The sequence below is a fragment of the Pelophylax lessonae genome (assembly GCF_965119305.1).
Source record: "Pelophylax lessonae genome assembly, chromosome: 11".
In the NCBI taxonomy this organism is placed as follows: Eukaryota; Metazoa; Chordata; class Amphibia; order Anura; family Ranidae; genus Pelophylax; species Pelophylax lessonae.
In genome coordinates this window covers 78,719,070-78,740,729 of record NC_138778.1, presented here as the reverse complement: position 1 = coordinate 78,740,729, position 21,660 = coordinate 78,719,070, and the positions used below count along the sequence as shown (strand labels likewise).

The following is a 21,660-nucleotide window of genomic DNA, read 5'->3' as shown; positions in this document are numbered from 1 at the left end:
GGGTTATGGGAAATGATCAGGCCCCACACACACACACACCTGTACAGATTGAACTGGATGGACTGGTGTCTTTATTCAACCTCAACTACTATGTAAACAATGTAACAACAGAGAAGAACAAAGGTAGACATATTTGAAGTTCAGCCTAAGGACAAGCCATAGCTGCCTTCATAGATACAATGAAGAGGTATGTGTAACCATAAAGGACAGGTACATATAAAGAAATGTAGCCATCCCACCTAAGAACTGCGAGGCTGCAATAAAAAAAAAAAAAATATATATATATATATATATATATATTTGTTCTTTTAGTTTAGCTAGAGTAGACTAGGAGGAGCAGTTTAAAGGGTTAGTCCACCATTACTGAAAAAAATGGAAGATAAACTAACACTGTACACCCTCTCCAACCCCCCCCCCAGTCCTAGCTGTATTAACCTCCGGTGATGCTAACCTGTCAAGTGTCCCCGCAGTTGCTCCAGCAGGCTGGAGATTTGAAATGTTTCAGGTCCCAGAATTGATGCACAGAGAAAAGGGAGAAGAGCAGCGATTCCCAGACCACTGGAGCAGCTACAGGGACAGTCACAGCTCAGCATCGCTGAAGGTAAGCAGAGCTGGGGTGGTCGGGGTTAGTACACCTACATTTTTTCTGTAAAGGTGAACACTTGGTAGTAGAGGAAAGACAAGAGCCACACCAATAATAGTCCTGTAGACGTTATACTGTCAGAGAATGTCAAGGTAAAAAGCCAACACATTTCCAGGACTATAAACACACCTCCTTCATCAGGACTTAGTATAAGGATAGAGAAGAGAAAGGACTCAAGGAAGCTGAAGTAATCATTTATTGCACTGCAAACAGGCTTTAGTAGCTGACTTCAAAACTATTGATGTGTAGCACTTGTCTTTCCTAACAAATCTGGGTTCCATCCAAAGCACCATTTTGAGCCCTCTTTGTGGTTCAGGGCTCCTATTGTGCTCTTCAGCATGGTCTCTACTTCACTTTGAGAAACTGAACTAACTGGATCCCGTGCCTCTCATCCATGCCTTCTGAATTATTTTAATGGTAAGTCCACTTTAAAGTATACAAGAAGTAACGACTTTAAGGGGTATAACATACCTCTTCACAGTGTGAGTGAAAGACATTGCAGTGGCATAGTATTATCACAGCTAAATACTTCAATACAAATATATTTTATCTTTCTGTTATCCACTGAAGCTTAAAGAACAAACTGATTTGATCATTCTTTGCAGTGTGCTGACCACTTCCCTTTTCAATATCATAACAAAGATATGCTTTATAGATACAAAGAATGTATTGTACTATGTACAGGCATACTGCAAACAGATTAACTTGGCAGCCACAGTTAAAGGTAGGAGGAGTGTAGGAGAGGGAGGACACATTAAAAAATTATACACATTAGCTTTGGCGATTAAACAGTTCTTGCAAGACAACTTTTTACATCCACATTACAGCATAAATTACTTGGCTCCACATCTTTTCTCTGTACGGAAGGAATGTTAAGAAAGTTTGTGCTCAATGAAAAAGCAGCCCAAGTCTGAGGCTGGCAATCCAAACTGAGACAATATCCACAACCCCGCTTGCAAACTGGACACAATACCATGCTACGTACTGTAAGTATATGCATGCACTGTAGATACCTTTTATTAGCTCCCTTAATAAGAACTGCTGAATAGTAACTATAGTGGTATAAGCAGCATTCTGTGCTGTAACAATAATCATTTCAGTAAAAGTCTACAATTGTCTTTGTTTTGTTTCTTGAGAGCAAGCTGGATGTAGAATTGCATGTATCAGACATGAGGATCTAGGAGATGGTTCCTCTTTAATAGCACAGCCGAGGTAAAGACTGCCCTGTAAGCAGCCCTAGAGAGCGGAAACAGAGAAACACTTTTGGCAACTGTCAGAAAGGAATAGATTTAAATTGGAAGGCCAGAGAATCCACTTTGAAGTAGAAAGGCAGTGAACATGCCATATTTCTGCAAGTCCTTGGAGCACAGCAGAAAACAATGGCAGGCCACAGAGAAAGGACACACAAAAAAAAAAATAAACATGTAGCTACAAACAAGCATATTTTAACCTCCCACCCCAACCCTTGCACCCTACAAATAACTGACATAATTCCTACATAACCTCTAAATACAAAGCACAGGCCCACAGGAGAAACTGTCTGAGTTACTATGTTCACAACGTCCCCTCTTTAATTTGGGGGTGTTAAGGCCTGCTGAGGACAAGGGGATCACTGAGGAATACAGCGCATGAGCTCGGCAGGCAGTGAGGGCTTTGGTTACAGTCTGGGCAGAGCTCATAATTAGATTATAATCCATATTTTTCCTTACATCCGCGATCCTCGCTCCTGAAGAATCTGGAAAGACAGAAACAATGAAAACCTGAAATGAAAACAGCTATAGGGCAATAGCATACAGTGTAATGCATTGACATAAAGCAGTGCTCATCATCCCTGTAAACTATCTTATAACAGATTATTTAAAAAATGGTGTCTTTTAAAAAAAAATTGCAACAATGCCACTTTATATTCACGTTACCAGGTGTAGGAAATGCATATATACAGTATGTGTTGTGTATGATCATTACATTATCTTAAAGCCCAAAAATCAATTTACCAGCAGTTAATAAAATAAAAAATCACCTCTTTCTGCAATAGTTCCCACCCACAGACTCACTTCTCTAAGTGATTATGTCCAGCTCTATCCAACCCACTTACTGGGAGTCCAGTCTGTCAAAGAAACTCCCCCTGAGCATACATTGAATCACCCGGAGGTCACAAAAGAATGCTGCAAAGGGTGGTGCTATGTTATGTGTTCTTTGAAAGGAGGACTGCTATATTTTAGGCAGCCACAGAGTCAAAATAAAGCTCTAATACATCAGTTAAAGTGTTACTAAACCTACAACAGTAAAATCAGTCTGTATATTGTAATGTTCCGGTACCTTTGGTACCCTAAATTACACTTTCCACAAGTGTATGCGCCCCACCATTTACTTTTGGAAAGGTGCGCATACACCTTTAAGACTGGAGCTGTCATCACCCAGCGCCGGACTAGATGGCTATTTAAAGCGCCGGTTCTCACTCACATGTGTTCGTTCAAACACCCTTACCTGGATGCTAACCTTGCTTGAAGCTTCCATGCTTGCAAGCTTACTTCGCTGACGGAACCTCGCTGCGCTGATCCCTGTATCCCGCTACTGGATCATCCGCCTCTCCTGAACCACCCTTCGGCTGTATCGCTAATAGTGCTAAGTACCCCGCAGGGGAATTCTCTATAAACTTATACTAAGCTTACACTATCTAGCTCTGCATAGTAAAGACTGTTTATCACATCTGTGTCAGGAACGCTCCCTGTGCACACTAAAGTGCTGTCATGAATCTGCCACCTAAGGGTTAACCTAGCTCAGACTAATTTCATTAATTGGCAATAGGCTGCCTTATTTAAGCACCTCAGAAGCACAGTGTCTTTGCTGTCTGATCTGAAGCTTCTCCTGTGTTCCTGAACCTGAAACCTGTTGTATCCAGTTTGATTCCTGTTTGACCTCCTGGCTTGTCCCTCACCTCGCTTGTCTGCTGCCCGCCCTGACCTCGGCTTGTTTGTGACCACTCTTTTGCCTTATCCTTGTCTGTTTATCTGCCACCAGATCCGGACCTGTTCACCTCCTGGCAGGGCAACCCCGAGGACCGCGACCTGGTGCTATACACGCAGCAAAATCCAACCTCACCATCTGAGGCTCTGGTGAAGACCGGTTGGCACTTAGATTCCGCACCTCGGGTTAGCCTGCGTCTACTGCCTGGGTGACACGTCTGTGCTCCATCCCTCGGTGAGCTAGAGGCTACCCTCTGCACGTCAGGCTCACCTCCAGAGTCCTGACAGTATCAGACAGCCATGTCGCAGCCTGCAAGAGGGGCCTCACCATTGGATGAGATCTGTCAGCATCTCACAACTTTATCTCAAGCCGTAAAGACACTTCAGGAGGGCTACATGCATCTGGAGGAACGGATGCGTTCTGCACCTGGGAACCCCCCTGTGATGACAGATTCTTCTTCCTCGGTACCAGCAGATCCTACTCCAGGTCCCACAGTAGTGATGTTGCCACCTGAACCCCGGGTCCCTACACCCGAAAAGTTCTCAGGGGACAGAGTCAAGTTCAGGGCGTTTCGCAACGCATGTGAATTATATTTCTCTCTGCAACCTCGGACTTTTTCCTTGGAGGCTACCAAAGTGGGCTTTGTCATCTCCCTGCTCCTGGATGAACCACAGTCTTGGGCTCATCGGCTTATTGAAGAGCACAGTCCTCATCTAAAGTACTTATTGTCTTTCTTCAGTGCCATGGCTCAGCTGTATGACGACCCTCAGCGAACCTCCACCGCTGAAGCTGCTCTGCATGCGCTTCAGCAGGGTCAAAGAGATGTGGAAGACTATATAACAGACTTTAGGCGTTGGAGTTCCGACACCCAGTGGAATGACGCTGCATTACGGTATCAGTTTCGTTTAGGTCTCTCTAAAGGGCTGAAGGATGAGCTAGCCCGGGTTGGGGTTCCTGACACCCTAGAGACTCTAATAAATCTGGCTATCCAGATAGACTGCCGGCTCAGGGAACGCCGTGCAGAACGTTCCACCCAGCAGCCTCGTCCAGCCTGGATGAAGCCGCGGTTCGCGGCCCCGGTAAACGTCCCTTCCTTTAATCCGATTCCTACCAGCTCTGCTCCTGCAAACCTTGCTACGGATGTCCCGGAACCCATGCAGCTTGGGGTTAAGAGACCTGCCCTGTCTACTGAAGAAAGGCATCGCCGGCGACAGAACAATCTCTGCCTGTACTGTGGAGAAGCCGGTCACTACGTGCGCTCCTGCCCTGCGAAGCTACGTAAGTACCTTTCCATCTCCCCATCCAGTGGTCCAGCATCCGCTTCCAGTGCTTCTCACCTAGCCTCCCCTGTCTCGTTTCAGCTTCCAGGAGGTAGCATATCAGTAACCGCGATTATTGACTCCGGAGCATGTAGTTGCTTTATCGACCTGTCATTCGCTGTTCAACGGGGTATTCCACTTCAACCCAAGACCCAAGGACTTACCATCTTCCTGGCTGATGGTTCCCACATCAGTTCCGGACCTGTAACCCAGGAGACTCCTCCTCTTCTCATGATCTCCTCTTGTGACCATAAGGAACTAATAAGCCTAGACGCTATTGCGTCCCCCTTGTTTCCAGTCATCTTGGGGCTACCTTGGTTGAAGGCACACAACCCCCAAATCGACTGGACCTCTGGAGTCCTCAAGTTCCCGTCTACCTACTGCTTGAATTCCTGCCTGCCTGACTCTCTCAGCTCCTCCAGAACCTTGCTGTGCCTAGAATCTGATCCAGATTTATGCTCTGTTGTGCCTGAGGCTTATCATAATTTTCTGGACGTTTTCAGCAAACGTGGGGCTGAGACCCTTCCCCCTCATCGTCCTTATGACTGCCCTATAGAGCTGCTTCCAGGGGCCGAGATTCCGTTTGGTCGTATCTACCCACTATCCGAACGGGAGTTGGAGGTTCTTAAGGAATACGTGGACGAAAGCTTAAAGAAGGGTTTCATCCGTCCATCTACTTCACCAGCAGGAGCAGGAATCTTTTTTGTAGAAAAAAAGGATCACTCTCTCCGTCCTTGTGTGGATTACCGAGAGTTGAATAAAGTCACGGTCAAAAACCGATATCCTCTCCCCTTGGTTCCAGAACTCTTTCAGAGATTAAGGTCTGCTGTCTTGTTTACCAAATTAGACTTACGTGGGGCCTACAATTTGGTTCGTATCCGCGAAGGGGACGAGTGGAAAACGGCGTTCCGTACCAGGTTTGGGCATTTCGAGTACCTGGTGATGCCCTTCGGTCTCTGCAACGCCCCGGCTACATTCCAGCATTTTGTAAACGACATCTTCAGAGACTGGCTTGACACCTTCGTAATTGTCTATTTAGACGATATTTTAATCTTTTCTGCATCTCTGGACCAGCATCGGGAGCACGTCAGGAACGTTCTCGGCCGCCTCCGCCAACATGGACTCTATGCTAAGGCCGAGAAATGTGAATTTGAACAGCAAAGCATCCAGTTCTTGGGCCTGATCATAACCACCGAAGGAGTTAGGATGGATCCTCAAAAAGTTTCAGCTATCCTGGATTGGCCGGCTCCATCTGACAAAAAGGGGGTGCAGCGCTTTGTTGGATTTGCAAATTTTTACAGGAGATTCATTAAGGGGTTCTCTACCATCATCTTCCCTATCACACAGCTTACCAAGCAGAACATTCGCTTCCATTGGTCCCCTGAAGCCCAGACCGCCTTCTCAGTCCTGAAAAAGCTGTTTACTACTGCTCCCATCCTGAGACACCCTGATCCCACCTTACCTTACCTCCTTGAGGTAGATGCCTCAGAAGTGGCTGTAGGGGCTGTTATCTCCCAAAGACAGGGAGTTAAAGACTTGGTACACCCTGTAGCCTTCTTTTCACGCAAACTCTCTCCAGCGGAGAGAAACTATGATGTGGGCGATCGTGAACTTTTGGCCATCAAGGTGGCACTCGAGGAGTGGCGATATTTACTCGAAGGGGCAGCACATCCCATCCTTATCTTCACCGACCACAAGAACCTTGAATACTTGAGATCTGCTAAACGGCTGAGACCACGCCAGGCACGGTGGGCTCTGTTCTTTTCAAGGTTCGCGTTTCATATTACTTACCGACCTGGTTCCAAGAACGTCAAACCGGACGCACTCTCCTGCATGTTCGATGACCCGAAGGAAATTCCTGTACCTGACACCATCCTGTCTGAAGGTAACTTTCTTCTTCCATTAACTAATCTGATGACTCATATTAAACAGGCTTCTGTGAGTATTCCCTGTCTTCCTGAAATTTCTCTGGTACCTAAGGACGGTTTGCTATGGTTTGGGGACAAGATCTTCGTTCCAGAAGATGTCCGAATGTCAGTTCTGGGTTCTTGTCATGACCATCCCTTGGCAGGTCACTTTGGAGTCCGTAAGACCCTTGACTTGCTGCAGCGTACATTCTGGTGGCCTGACCTGGAAAAAAGTTGTAGGGACTACGTGTCTTCCTGTGCTGTGTGTTCCCGAAGCAAGCCCGCGAGAAGTAAGTCATGGGGTCTCCTTAGACCACTTCCAGTTCCTGATAGACCGTGGAGGATGATCGCCATGGATTTTATTGTGGAACTTCCTCCTTCTAAGGGATGCTCTGCCATTTTTGTTGTTGTGGATAGATTGTCTAAAATGGCCCATTTTTTGCCCCTCAGGGGTACTCCCTCTGCCAAGGAAACCGCAGAAGTCTTCATAAAAGAGATTGTTAGGCTTCACGGGGTACCTGCAAATATTGTCTCTGACAGAGGGGTGCAGTTCACCTCACGCTTCTGGAAAGCATTATGCAGTCTGTTGAAGATTGAATTATCCTTGTCTTCTGCTTACCACCCACAGACTAATGGGCAGACCGAGAGGACCAACCAGACCTTGGAACAGTACATTCGGTGTTTTACCACCTTTGTTCAAGATGATTGGGTGGCTTTGCTGCCATTCGCAGAGTTTGCCTATAATAATGCTAAACATTCTGTTACTGGACAATCTCCATTCTTCTCAAACTACTGCTTCCACCCATCCTTCTTGCCCGATATCCCGTCTGACTCTGGAGTCCCTGCAGTACAGGACACTATTAATTTCTTTGCTCGCAACAGCAAATTACTGCAAGAAGCCATACTTAAGGCACAAACGGCATCTAAGAAGATCTTTGATAGAAGAAGAAGGGGAGAATTAATTCTTCAACCAGGTGACCAGGTTTGGTTGTCCACAACTAACCTCCGTTTAGCCTGTCCATCTAAAAAATTGGCTCCCAGGTTTATTGGACCCTTTCCTGTCAAGAGGAAACTTAATGAAGTTTCCTATGAGTTATCTTTACCCAATTCACTCCGCATTCACCCAGTATTTCACGTCTCCTTGTTAAAGCCTGCAGTTCCCAATACCTTCCCTGGTAGGAGTTCAGAGCCACCCGAACCTGTAATCGTTGATGGAGATGTGGAATATGAAGTAGAAGCTATTGTGGACTGCCGGAAGAGAGGAAACCTGTTACAGTACCTTGTCAAGTGGAAGGGTTATGGTCCAGAAGAAAACTCTTGGGAGCCTGAACGAAACATCCACGCTATGGAACTTATCCAGGCTTTCTTTCGCAGTCACCCACAAAAGAGAAACCTATTGGGCACCCGGAGGTTGCCCTTAAGGGGGGGGCAATGTCAGGAACGCTCCCTGTGCACACTAAAGTGCTGTCATGAATCTGCCACCTAAGGGTTAACCTAGCTCAGACTAATTTCATTAATTGGCAATAGGCTGCCTTATTTAAGCACCTCAGAAGCACAGTGTCTTTGCTGTCTGATCTGAAGCTTCTCCTGTGTTCCTGAACCTGAAACCTGTTGTATCCAGTTTGATTCCTGTTTGACCTCCTGGCTTGTCCCTCACCTCGCTTGTCTGCTGCCCGCCCTGACCTCGGCTTGTTTGTGACCACTCTTTTGCCTTATCCTTGTCTGTTTATCTGCCACCAGATCCGGACCTGTTCACCTCCTAGCAGGGCAACCCCGAGGACCGCGACCTGGTGCTATACACGCAGCAAAATCCAACCTCACCATCTGAGGCTCTGGTGAAGACCGGTTGGCACTTAGATTCCGCACCTCGGGTTAGCCTGCGTCTACTGCCTGGGTGACACGTCTGTGCTCCATCCCTCGGTGAGCTAGAGGCTACCCTCTGCACATCAGGCTCACCTCCAGAGTCCTGACAATCTGCATAACTAGATTGCTAGCTCTTGAGACTACTGCTACTTTTCTGCACTGGGTTGATCTCTTTTGTATGTCCACCTGCTATTCTGTCATCTGCTATCATACAACATTGCTAAACCTTCCTGCATCCATCTGCTACTGTCTCACCTTCAAGTGTCTATCACCTACCACCTCCACTCAACCTATCCCTCAACCTTCATCATTGTGTTACCACATACATAAAGTCACTCTAGGAACCAGCTTGCTAATTGTGTGTATTTACTGGCTGAAATAAGACCTTCCACACATGATGAGTCATTGAGGTTGGGAATGGTATCTCAGCATATCTCTTACATGACTACTGACGTGGGACTATTTCTGCAGCTGAAAATCCACACCACATAAGAAACGCAGAAGCGTTACATATATGCAGTAAAGCATGCTTGTTATACTCACTGTGGAACCTAAGGGGTTAATTCTCTGCATTGTGTAAAAAGGCTGCTAGATCTTGTATGCGCAGATCCTCTTCTTCCACTGACTCCAGAACAGGTCCAGATAAGACAGAGTTACCAGAGTTAGGCTGCACATACTCAGTTTGGTGTGTCTCGCTAGAGAGTTTTTTTTCTTGGGAGTGCATTTGATCAGCAAAGGGCCAATCAGCACTGTCCAGACAGAGGGTCAGGGGTCCTGGATCCTGATAGGACAACTCAGTGCAGTATGAATCCTACAAGCTTTAACCAGGAACTGATAGAAGTCGCAAGACTGCTATATACTGCTTATGAGAAAAGGTATTTAGCAGTCTATATTTACTAAAACGATTGCATTCCCATGTTCTGTGTACTCTGGGAGACCAGGAATAGTGAATGCAGGGTCCTGGGTTTAGTAACAGTTTAAGAAGACCAGGCTCCCAATGGGTACCAGTGGTCTCAGAACTTCTCCCAGGCACAATTGAGACATGGAAGCAGAGGGGCATCCATACTCAGAAGAAGAATTAGGAAAGCAGAGGGTCACAGATCGGTAGGAGAAGCTTCAGGAAAGCAGAGGACGTATTTGGTAAGAGGTATTTGAAGGAAACTTTAGGGAAGTGGGGGGGGGGGGGTCTCCGGTACTTTGAGGAAACAACAAGGAAGCAGAGGGCCATTAAACACCTCTGCTTGGGTGCCCCACCAGCGTTTCTGGCTCCTCCTCTAGGGTGAGTGCCTCCATAGAAATGGTCTCTCTTTGGGGGCACTTGTGTGGGCACGCTCCCGAGCCTTGCTGTCTGCGTCTATAGACACAAACAGTGGGACTTGGCCCGGCCTCTCTATCTCTATTGCCACTGGCTTTGGAGCCAATGGCTCCTGCTGCCTCAGCAAAGTAAGAGGAAGAGTTGCAGACAGGCACAGCGCTGGATCGAGGGCTCAGATAAGTAAAAGGGGAAGGTGGTGGGGGCGAGAGGCCAATACTGATGCCTAAAATGTTTTACCTTAAAATGATTCTTAAGACTGTAATTGAAAAAAAACAAAAAAAAAAACAGGGCAGGCACGATCGTCTTCTTTTTGAGTCCCTTGCTGATGGTCCTGACAGAGCGCAGCTTGGCCCTGCCCCCGCTCAATCCTCATTGGATTACTGGCTGTGATGGAGGGCAAAGGCTCCAGCTGCTGTGTGAACCAATGAGAGAGAGACCTGCGAAAGCCACTGCTTTCATGCACACTGCTGGACCAAGGTGGGGCTCAAGTGTAAGAGGGGGGTGCTGCACCCAGAAGGTGCTTTACCCTAATGCATACAGGTAAAAAACCTTCTATGTTTAGAACCACTTTAAAGGGATAGTTCACCTTAACCACAAAACTGCCTATGCAGATAAGGAGCACCAGTAGATAAATACATACTGTACAGCTCTGACAAAAGTTGAAGGCCATTTACATACTTTACAAATGACTGGAATACTCCCAGGACATTGCTAAGGGACATTGCTAAGTGAGACCTAGTCATCACTGCTCACCTCCACCATCACAAGAGTGAGCTCTCAAATGCTGAGCTCAGAACTACTGCATCAGGGGAGAGTGAGTGCATGTGAGAGGGTTTGAATCAGAGAAAGAGCTTACTCCTGTGATGGCGGAGGTAGGCCTCACTTAGCAACATCCTGGGAGGATTCCCAGTCAGGCTTTATAAGGTATGTAAACGGCCTATATGTATAGCAAGGGTATTATTCATCTTTAGTCAGAGCTGCACAGTTTGTTTTAATCTACAAACATCACTAACACGCATAGGCAGGTTTTTTGTAAAGGTGAACTATACTTTTTACTGCAAGGAATGCATTAAGATAAAAAATGATTAGTCTGTTATATTAGAGCAAGCACCAAGAATGCAGGGGGTCATTAATACTCAGAGCATGCACCAAGGAAGTAGGAGGTCGTTAAAAGATGACTTTTTTGTTTTTCTTAGAAAAAGTAAATGCACATTTTGCAGGTAAAAAAGCGCATTTATTATTTTTTTACATTGGATCTTGTAGAGCAGTGGTTCTCAACTCCTGTCCTCAGGACCCACTAACAGGCCAGATTTTAAGTATTACCTTGGGGAGAAGAAGACTAGAATACTCCAATCACTGAGCAGCAAATGATATCACCTGTGATGTATTTCAGTTATCTTGCATACCTGGCCTGTTAGTGGGTCCTGAGGACCGGAGTTGAGAACCACTGTTGTAGAGCATTGCCTAGATCCTGGAGGCTGAGGTGGGTGAAAGGACCTAAATATGGGTGTAACGTGCTCCTAAAGGTAAACTTAGCTTTTAATACTCAGAGGAAGCAATGGAACTGTACAGAGTCACTGGTGCTTCAAGGAAGCAGCTAAGAGATTTTAGGAATTCAGATCCATTTTAAATGTAAAAACCTACAAAATACTTACAGCAAAATGTAGTATATAGTGATCTGCATGTGCCAATGAACTTCTTGAGAAAAAAGGTTTTCCTATCAATGGTTTTTCCTTTGGCAACAGCATGCTTTTAGTAATCTTAAGACAATCCTACATACACTAACGAAAAAACAGTGTAAAGGTGCGCTGCTATAGCAAACACAATAACAGCCTCAACTCGAATTGCAGCCCCCACCAATTCAAGTACTCATGTGCTTGTTAAGTAAAAAATATGTAAACCAAAGTGGTGCGCTAATCAAGTGTACTAATAATGATACTCTAAAAACAAAAACATACACTGTATAACAGTCTGAGATCTACTAATTCCATGTGCAAAAATGCAAAAAAAGCTTTTTGAAGCAATAAATATAAATATATAAAATAATAAAAAATTCACCATAATATCAGTTCATCAAAAATGTATGCAGAATAATAAGTTCATCAAAAACTTGCTGTATAGTAGAAATATCAGATTCTTCCACGAATACACTCACCTTAGAAACTAAAATCAGTGCTAAAAGACTTTTGACTATTTATCTTCATCTGATATCAGTAGATAAAATCTCCTCACATCCATGTTCCCAAATATAAAAAAGAGAGTAAAAGAAAAAATACAGTGTAATAATGTCAAAATCAAAAATAAAAAATAAAGTGAATAAATGTCTATCCGTGAAAAAACTTGTGTACAAACAAAGTAATAGTGCTCAAATAAGTCTGAAATGCCACAGAAGAAATCTTCCACTAATGAATCTGGCTGCAATGTGCACTCACCTGCAGCACATTAATTATGTGCCTTGAGAATGGCTGGTAACAGCAGGGTGTTGATTCTCCTCACAAAGGACGCTCCCACTGTCAAGGTCTTACCTTGCCTTCCTACTGGCATCTTGGACATGTGCAGACTGCTGTCTCTTATAAACTCTGTTTGCATCATTACTTGTCTGCTGCCTGGGCGTCGCTCAGTGATGATGTTGCACACCTGACTATATATATCACCTGATGGCTTTCAGACCTTGCCCTTGCGTTTGTGCTCCAAGGTGCATCACTGCTAGCAGTCCTCTAGTCTCTGTGGTTTCTCTGTGCATGACTTAACTTGGCTGATGACCTTACTGGCTCTGGATTCCGGATCGGTTGACGACCCAGCTTCGGCAGACTACCCGCTTCTGGACTCTATCTCGGCTTGGATGACTACCCATTCTTGAACTCGATTCTGGCTTGGATGACTACCCGATTCTGAACTTGACCCCCACTGTTCTTGATTTTGCTCACCTCTCTTGCTGTGCGATTATTATTGTTGCATTAATAAATCGCTTTATTTTACTTGCACCTTCATGTGGTCTGGTTTCCTGGCACCCTGTCACCCACATAAATAATAAGCAGTTAAAATTTATTGAATAAAAACAGTTATCACTCACAAAAAAGTAAGCAGTTGTAGATAGATCACTCCTCTCCACAACGGATCTCTCTCTCTGAAACCAATTCTGGCACCATGCCAGACACTCAGCTTTTAGGTTTTAGGACCACAGAGTGTGAACTGAAAGCCGCCATCATTAGCTAATTCTTCTCGTTGCATCACAGACACGTGACTTCCTCAGGGTGGAGCTAGACGACTCAGATGCCAGAACTAAATAGTAATCGGCTCCTGTGTATTGTTGCTTTAGTGATGTCTTTCAAGCCGCTCGCAGCAATGTGATGCTAAAAGCACTACAAACTGACACCTCTGCAAGTTCAGTAACCTTTCAATAAAACTGACTATAAACACACCGATCTAATCAAGTTATTCCTGGAACACGCATAGGGACATCATATATACACCAGACATATAAGGATGTAATTACCAGTGCTAAAATACAGGTCTATAATAAAAATCTATATATAAATAAATATACAGTATCTCGCAAAAGTGAGTACGCCCCTCACATTTTTGTAAATATTTTATTATATCTTTTCATGTAACACTGAAGGAATCAAACTTTATTACAATGTAAAGTAGTTAGTGTACAGCTTGTATAACAGTGTAAATTTGTGGTCCCCTTAAAATAACTCAACACACAGCCATTAAAGTCTATACTGCTGGCAACAATAGTGAGTACACCCCTAAGTGACAATGTCCATATTGGGCCCAAGTGTCAATATTTTGTGTTGCCACTATTATTTTCCAGCACTGCCTTAACCCTTTTGGGCATGGAGTTCACCAGAGCTTCACAGGTTGCCACTGGAGTCCTCTTCCACTCCTTTATGACTATATCAGAGAGCCTTGCGCTCCTTCACCTTTCGTTTGAGGATACCCCACAGATGCTCAATAGGGTTTAGGTCGGGAGACATGCTTGGCAAGTCCATCACCTTTACCCTCAGCTTCTTTAGCAAGGCAGTGGTCGTGTTAGAGGTGTGTTTGGGGTCATTATCATGTTGGAATACTGCCCTGTGGCCCACTCTCCAAAGGGAGGGGCTCATGCGACTAACTGTGCTTTGCGACTAACTGTGCTCTGCGACTGACTGTGCTCTGCGACTGACTGTGCTCTGTGACTGACTGCGACTGACCATGCTCTGCGACTGAGTACCTGGGAGGACTGGTAAGTATCTTAGCGACTGGTGAATACCTTAGGGTTAGTACCAGGGGAGATAGAGGTAGAGTAGGTAAGGAATAGCAGGTCGTTACTAATTATCCCCATAGAGTAGAGGGTAAGAATGTGCGACAAGATTGGGGATGCCCCTCAGTGCACTTCTTGCTGCATGTGTGAGTTCCTTGATGAACCAATCGAGGGCGAATACTGCTGTGCAAGATGTGTGCGACTTGTTTCTCTGGAAGCCCAGATCCTGGATCTGGAGAACAAAGTGGCAACACTGCGTAGCATCAACAATCTGGAAAGGAGCTTGGACATTACCCATCAGGCACTGGCAGGGGCCGGCATAGAGGAGGGAGGAGTAGAGGAGACGCAGGCATCAGAGGTAGGCAGTTGGGTGACCGTTAGGAAGGATAGAGGGAAGAGCGCTAGGGAGGCCAGTCCTGAGTTGGTACACCCTAACAAAATTGCCAAGCTGCATGTTGTTGCAGATATCATCTCAGGGGTGGCAGTGCTGGAACAGGCGCCCTCCCCCAGCTGCTAGGGGAGTGGCGGCTCCAGGAAGGAGGGGGGGCGAGACTCAGGAAAGGTTAGACAGGTTGTGGTAGTGGGGGACTTAATTATCAAGAGGACAGAGAGGGCAATCTGTCGAAACGATTGCAGTAGCCGGACAGTATAATATTTACCGGGCGCTTGAGTTCGGCACACCACGGATCGGGTAGACAGATTATTGGGTGGGGCTGGGGATGACCCAGAGGTCAAGGTGCATGTGGACACTAATGACCAAGTAAGAGGAAGGTGGAGGATCCTAAAGAACAATTTCAGGGACTTAGGGAATAGATTGAGGAATAGGACCTCCAAGGTGGTTTTCTCTGAAATACTGCCGGTACCTCGAGCCACACAGGAGAGGCAGAAGGAGATTAGGGAACTTAACAAGTGGCTGAGGAACTGGTGTAGGAAGGAGGGGTTTGGGTTCCTGGAGAACTGGGCTGACTTCTCAGTCGGCTACCGGCTCTTTAGTAAGGATGGGCTGCACCTTAATGGGGATGGTACAGCTCTTTTGGGGAGAAAGATGGCCACCAAGTTGGAGGGGCTTTTAAACTAGGAAATGGGGAGGAGGGCTCAAAGTAGAGTCAGTCAGGATGGAGCAAAGGACAGAAGGCAGTATTAGAGTCAGCAGCGACAGTAGTTCCATAACGTCAATTGGGGGATCTGTGCGGGAAAACCTCAGACCAAACAGGAATAAAAATAATCGCCACTATCAACTTCCACAAAACTAAGAGGGGTATATGCAAATGCCAGGAGCCTAGCTAATAAAATGGATGAGTTGGAAATGTTAGTACATGAGGAGGACATAGACCTTGTGGGAATAACGGAAACTTGGTTCGACCCCTCACATGACTGGCTTGCCAATATCCAAGGGTATTCAGTGTACCGGAAGGACAGGGTAGGAAAAAGAGGGGAAGGGGTATGTCTATATGTCAAGAATAATGTAAGGGTGATAGAGAGGAGTGATATTATGGAAGAGATGAGTATGGAGTTAGAATCTGTGTGGGTAGAACTCCATAGGGAAGAAGTAAAGGTAAAAGTAATTGTGGGGGTTTGCTATAGGCCACCCAACCAAAGGGAGGAGGTAGAGCTGGAATTTATATCACTGTTGGGTAAAGTGGCAAAACTGGGATCAGTCATCATATTGGGGGGCTTTAATTATCCCGACATTGACTGGGAAGAGGGGACTACACACTCACAGAAGGCCCGTCTCTTCATGGAAACCTTACAGGACAACTACATGTCTCAGTTGGTGGATTCTCCTACTAGAGAAAATGCAGTGCTGGATCTATTGATCACTAATGGCCCAGACCTAATCTCAGAGGTAGGAGTCAAGGACAGCCTGGGCTCTAGCGATCACAGGATGATCACATTTAGCGTAAATAACAATATAACAAGGCAAGAGGGGAACATAAGAATCCTAAACTTCAGAAGGGCAAACTTTCCATCATTGTGCTCAATGATGGAAAGGGTAAACTGGGACCAAACCTTAGGAACACTTACCACAGAGGAAAAATGGGAATGCTTTAGGAACATATTAAACAAATGCATCTCGCAGTGTATTCCTATTGGAAATAAATTTAGAAGAGACAAAGCCAAATCTGGCTGGCTAAACTGTAATGTTAAAAAACGTATTAGGGGTAAAAAAAAATGGCCTTCAAGAAATATAAATCAGAGGGCACAGTATTGGTTTACAAGCAATACAAGGAGGCAAATAAGAAAAGTAAATACAAAATCAAAATGGCTAAAATCAACTTTGAGAGACAAATAGCGGAGGATAGTAAAAACCCAAAGAAATTCTTTAAATATATCAACAGCAAAAAAACTAGGGCAGAGCATATTGCACACATAATTAACGATGATGGGAGGATGGTTACAGAGGACACTGAAAAAGCAACGGTGCTGAACGTTTTTTTTCTCCTTAGTCTTTACACAGGAAAAGGAGGGGTACACTGACCACGACTATATGGTTAGTAGTAATACACAGGACTTGCCGCTATGGCTAACAGAGGGTGAAATCAGGGAAAGGCTGGATATAATTAACACAAATAAATCACCAGGCCCGGATGGCGTACATCCGCGAGTACTCAAAGAACTTAGTAAGACTATATCTAGACCACTGTTCCTGATCTTTGCTGACAGTATTATGACAGGAAATGTACCAAGGGATTGGAGGAAAGCTAACGTGATACCGATATTGAAAAAAAGGGCAGAGGCATGTACCGGGAAATTATAGGCCTGTCAGTCTGACATCGATAGTATGTAAACTTCTGGAGGGGATGATAAGGGACTATATCGTAGAGTTTGCTAAAGACAATAACATAATCAGCAGTAATCAGCAGAGGTTTACAAATGGGAGTTCTTGTCAAACCAATCTCTTAACATTCTGGAGGTGAGCTGTGAGCTAGATAGGTGGAGACCAGTGGATGTGGTGTACCTGGATTTCTCTAAGGCATTTGATACAGTTCCCCACAAGCGGTTAATTAATAAAATAAGGTCTGCAGGCATAGACCGCAAGGTTTGCTCTTGGATACGGAACTGGCTAAAAGTGCGTGTCCAAAGGGTGATAATAAATAGTGCATACTCAGACTGGTCTGAGGTGGTAAGTGGGGTCCCACAAGGCTCAGTCCTGGGACCAACCCTGTTCAATTTATTCATAAACAGCTTTAAGGATCAGTAGTTCTATATCAGTTTTTGCAGATGACACAAAATTGGGCAGGGCAATAACTGCACGGCATGAAGCAGATATCCTACAGAATGACCTGGACAAAATAACAGAGTGGGCAACGAAATGGCAAATGAGGTTTAATGTAGAGAAGTGTAAGGTTTTTCACTTGGGGGATAAAAACATAAAAGCACAAAAAACTTTAGGGGGGGATCCTTTGGGGGAATCAAAAATGGAGAAAGATCTGGGAGTCTGGGTAGAGGATAGACTAAGCAATAGCATGCAATGTCAAGCGGCAGCTGTAAAAGCCGGCAGAATATTAGCATGCATAAAGAAAGGGATGTATTCCAGAGGTAAAACTATAATCCTACCACTTTATAAAACTCTGGTCCGACCGCATCTGGAGTATTATGTCCAGTTCTGGTTGCCAGTCCTCAGGAGGGATGTGTTGGAGCTGGAGAGAGTCCAGAGAAGGGCAACTAAACTAATTAGGGGATTGGAGGACCTTAATTATGAAGAGCGTCTGCAATCGCTTGATTTATTCTCCCTGGAGAAGAGACGCCTGAGAAGGGACATGTGTCACGGAACCATGAACCAGACGTACAACAACAGATAAGTGAAAATAAGAAGGCTTTATTGAAAATCAAGCTGTAAAGCAAAAGTCCAAACGGATGGCGAAACCGAGGCAGAGTCCTTGCGAAGCCAGAGGTCAGGAACCAGGAGGGTAGTCAGATGAAGCCGGGATCAGGAACCAGCAGGGTAGTCAGACGAAGCCAGGATCAGGAACCAGCAGGGTAGTCAGACGAAGCCAGGATCAGGAACCAGCAGTGTAGTCAGACGAAGCCAGGATCAGGGACCAGAAGCAGCAGCAGTCTTAGAAGCATGTGAACACAGGAGGACCAAGCAAGGAACTGAAGCCACAGACCTCCTATATATATGAGCTAGGCATCCAGCTCCTCCCAGTGGGAAGGAGGAGCCGCAGGGTGGGAGGCTACAAGAAACCCAGAAACCAAGATGGCCGCCAGCACATGTCAAACAAAGGAGAACAGCAAGAAGGTAAGACCATGACAGTACCTCCCCCTCAAGGGCCCCTCCTCCGCGGAGTAAAGAACGGTTTCTGAGGAAAGCGTGCGTGGAAGGCTCGGAGCAAGGCAGGAGCATGGACATCTGCGGAGGGAACCCAGGAACGCTCCTCTGGACCATAACCACGCCAATGAACCAAAAACTGCACCCGACCGCGGACCAGGCGTGAGTCCAGGATATTGCTCACCTCATACTCCTCACGATTGCCCACTTGGACCGGACGAGGCCGAGGAACCGAGGAAGTGAAACGATTACACACCAGTGGCTTCAACAGGGAGACATGAAACACGTTGGAGATCCGCATGCCAGGAGGAAGCGCAAGGGCATAGGCTACCGGGTTTACCCTGCGAAGCACTCGGAAGGGACCAACAAAGCGAGGCGCCAGCTTGGGAGTGGGCACTCGAAGGTTGAGGTTGCGGGTGGACAACCATACACGGTCTCCGGCCTGGTAGGAAGGAGCAGGCGCTCGTCTGCGATCAGCCTGGAGTCTCTGGCGCTGTGCAGAGACCTCAAGGGACTTCTGGATCTGTACCCAAGAAGCACGTAGGACGGAAAGGTGATCCTCCACAGCCGGAATATCCTGGGGAGAGAATACCTCCGGTAACACGGCAGGTTGGAACCCATAATTGGCCATGAAGGGAGACGTCCCAGAGGAAGAGTTCACCGCCGTGTTCCTGGCAAACTCAGCCCAAGGCAGGAGGTCAATCCAATTGTCTTGGTGATCGGAGACATAGCAACGAAGGAATTGCTCCAAGGCCTGATTGGATCGTTCTGCGGCCCCATTGGACTGAGGGTGGTAGGCCGAGGAGAAGGAGAGATGAATCCCCAACTGGGAGCAAAAGGCGCGCCAGAACCTGGACACAAACTGACTCCCCCGATCCGACACAATCTCCTTGGGCAAACCGTGCAACCGGAAGACCTCCCTGGCAAAAATCGTGGCCAACTCCTGTGCAGAGGGTAACTTCTTGAGAGGAACACAGTGGCACATTTTGGAAAATCGATCCACAATCATGAGAATGACCGTATGGCCTCGGGATGCAGGGAGGTCCACAATGAAATCCATCCACAGGTGTGACCATGGGCGCTCCCCGGTGGCTATGGGTTGCAGAAGGCCCAACGGAAGGTGCCGAGGGGACTTACTCTTGGCACAAACGGAGCATGCCGCTACATATGCGGCGATGTCGGAACGTAGGGAAGGCCACCAGAACAGACGTGAAACAGCCCAGGACAGCTGATTCTTTCCAGGATGCCCCGCGGTCTTGGAGTTATGGTAGGTTCGCAACAACCGAGTGCGCAACTCCTCAGGCACAAAACATCTGCCGTTGGGTCTCCCAGAGGGAGCACCAGATTGAGCCGCCAAAATCTGCTCACCCAGGGGAGAGGTCAGGCTGGTGCGAATGGCGGCCAGGATCTGATTCGGAGGTATGACCGAAGTCGGAATCGACTCCTCCCTGGACAGGTCGGAGTACTGCCGTGATAAGGCATCCGCCCTGATGTTCTTGGAACCGGGTAGGTAGGAGACCACGTAATTAAAACGTGACAAGAACAGAGCCCATCTGGCCTGACGTGGTGTCAATCTCTTGGCCTCAGAAAGGTAGGTCAGATTCTTGTGGTCCGTCAGGATGAGGACCGGAACCACCGAACCCTCGAGCAAGTGCCTCCATTCTTTAAGGGCCTGCACGATGGCCAATAACTCCCTGTCACCAATCTGATAGTTGCACTCCGCGGAACACAGTTTCCGGGAGTAAAACCCACAGGGAAGCAGAGGACCCTCCGGTGTTCTACGCTGAGACAGAAGGGCGCCTACTCCCGTCTCAGACGCGTCCACCTCGAGGACAAAGGGCAACCCAGGGTTGGGAATGCGACAGAATCGGAGCCGACACAAAGGCGGACTTTAGAGCCTCAAAAGCTCGGATGGCTTCGAGCGGCCAGACCTGGGAATTACTGCCCTTCCTGGTCAGATCCGTGAGAGGCTTGGCTAGCATGGAAAAGTCCCTGATGAACTTCCGATAATAATTGGCGAAGCCCAAAAAGCGCTGCAGGGAGCGAAGACCACTGGGCTGGGGCCACTGTAAGACAGCCGAAACCTTCTCAGGATCCATGGAGAACCCCTCAGCGGAAATGATGTAACCTAAGAAGGTTACCTGGGATCGGTGAAATTCGCATTTCTCAAGCTTACCGAACAGCTTGTTCTCTCGTAACCGTTGCAACACTCGTCTGACATCCAGAATGTGGGTCTCCATGGATTCAGAATATACCAAGATGTCATCCAAATAGACCACCACACACTGCTGCAACAGGTCACGGAAAACATCGTTAATGAATTCCTGAAAGCCTGCAGGCACATTGCACAACCCAAAGGGCATAACCAAGGATTCATAATGACCGGTCGTGGTGTTAAACGCGGTCTTCCACTCATCGCCCGCCTTGATCCTTACGAGGTTATATGCCGCCCTCAGGTCGAGTTTGGTAAAGACCGTGGCCCCTTTAAGGCGATCGAACAGCTCGGAAATCAAGGGTATCGGGTAAGCGTTCTTGATCGTGATGCGATTGAGACCCCTGTAATCGATGCAAGGCCTCAACTCACCGCCCCTCTTTTTCACAAAGAAAAATCCAGCCCCTGCCGGGGACGAGGATTTGCGAATGTGTCCGCGTGAAAGCGCCTCCTTCACGTACTCCTCCATGGCCTCATTCTCCGCTACCGACAGTGGATAGACCTTGCCACGAGGAGGAACGGCACCAGGTTGTAACTCGATGGCACAATCGTATGGGCGGTGCGGAGGTAGGGCAACCGCGCGCACCTTATCGAATACATCCCGGTACTCCTCGTAATCAGGAGGCAACAGAGAGTCCGAGGAAGTACACAGCAACTTGACAGGCCCATGGATGCAACTAGCCCCACACTGCGGTGACCACGAGAGGATCTCGGCCGATCTCCAATCGAAAGTCGGATTATGCTTCTGGAGCCAGGGGTACCCCAAGACCACCGAGTAGTGTGGAGACGAAATAACCTGGAAGCAGACCGACTCTCTGTGAACGGCACCAATGGCTATCCCCACTGGAAGGGTCTCATGAGTCACGTGTGGCGGCAGAAGGGGTCTGCCGTCTATCGCCTCAAGAGCCAGTG

At 46.8% G+C, this 21,660-nt stretch overlaps 1 protein-coding gene across 1 annotated transcript in view; it reads right to left on the bottom strand.

Annotated features, from left to right (window-relative positions):
• Positions 1–2,126: 2,126 nt before the first annotated feature.
• Positions 2,127–21,660, bottom strand: part of KCTD2 (potassium channel tetramerization domain containing 2) — a 378,328-nt gene continuing 358,794 nt past the window's right edge. The window contains exon 6 of the mRNA XM_082271441.1: positions 2,127–2,378. Within this exon, the coding sequence (XP_082127567.1) occupies positions 2,349–2,378 (30 nt within the window). The 3' untranslated portion in view covers positions 2,127–2,348. The remainder of the gene's footprint in view (positions 2,379–21,660) is intronic.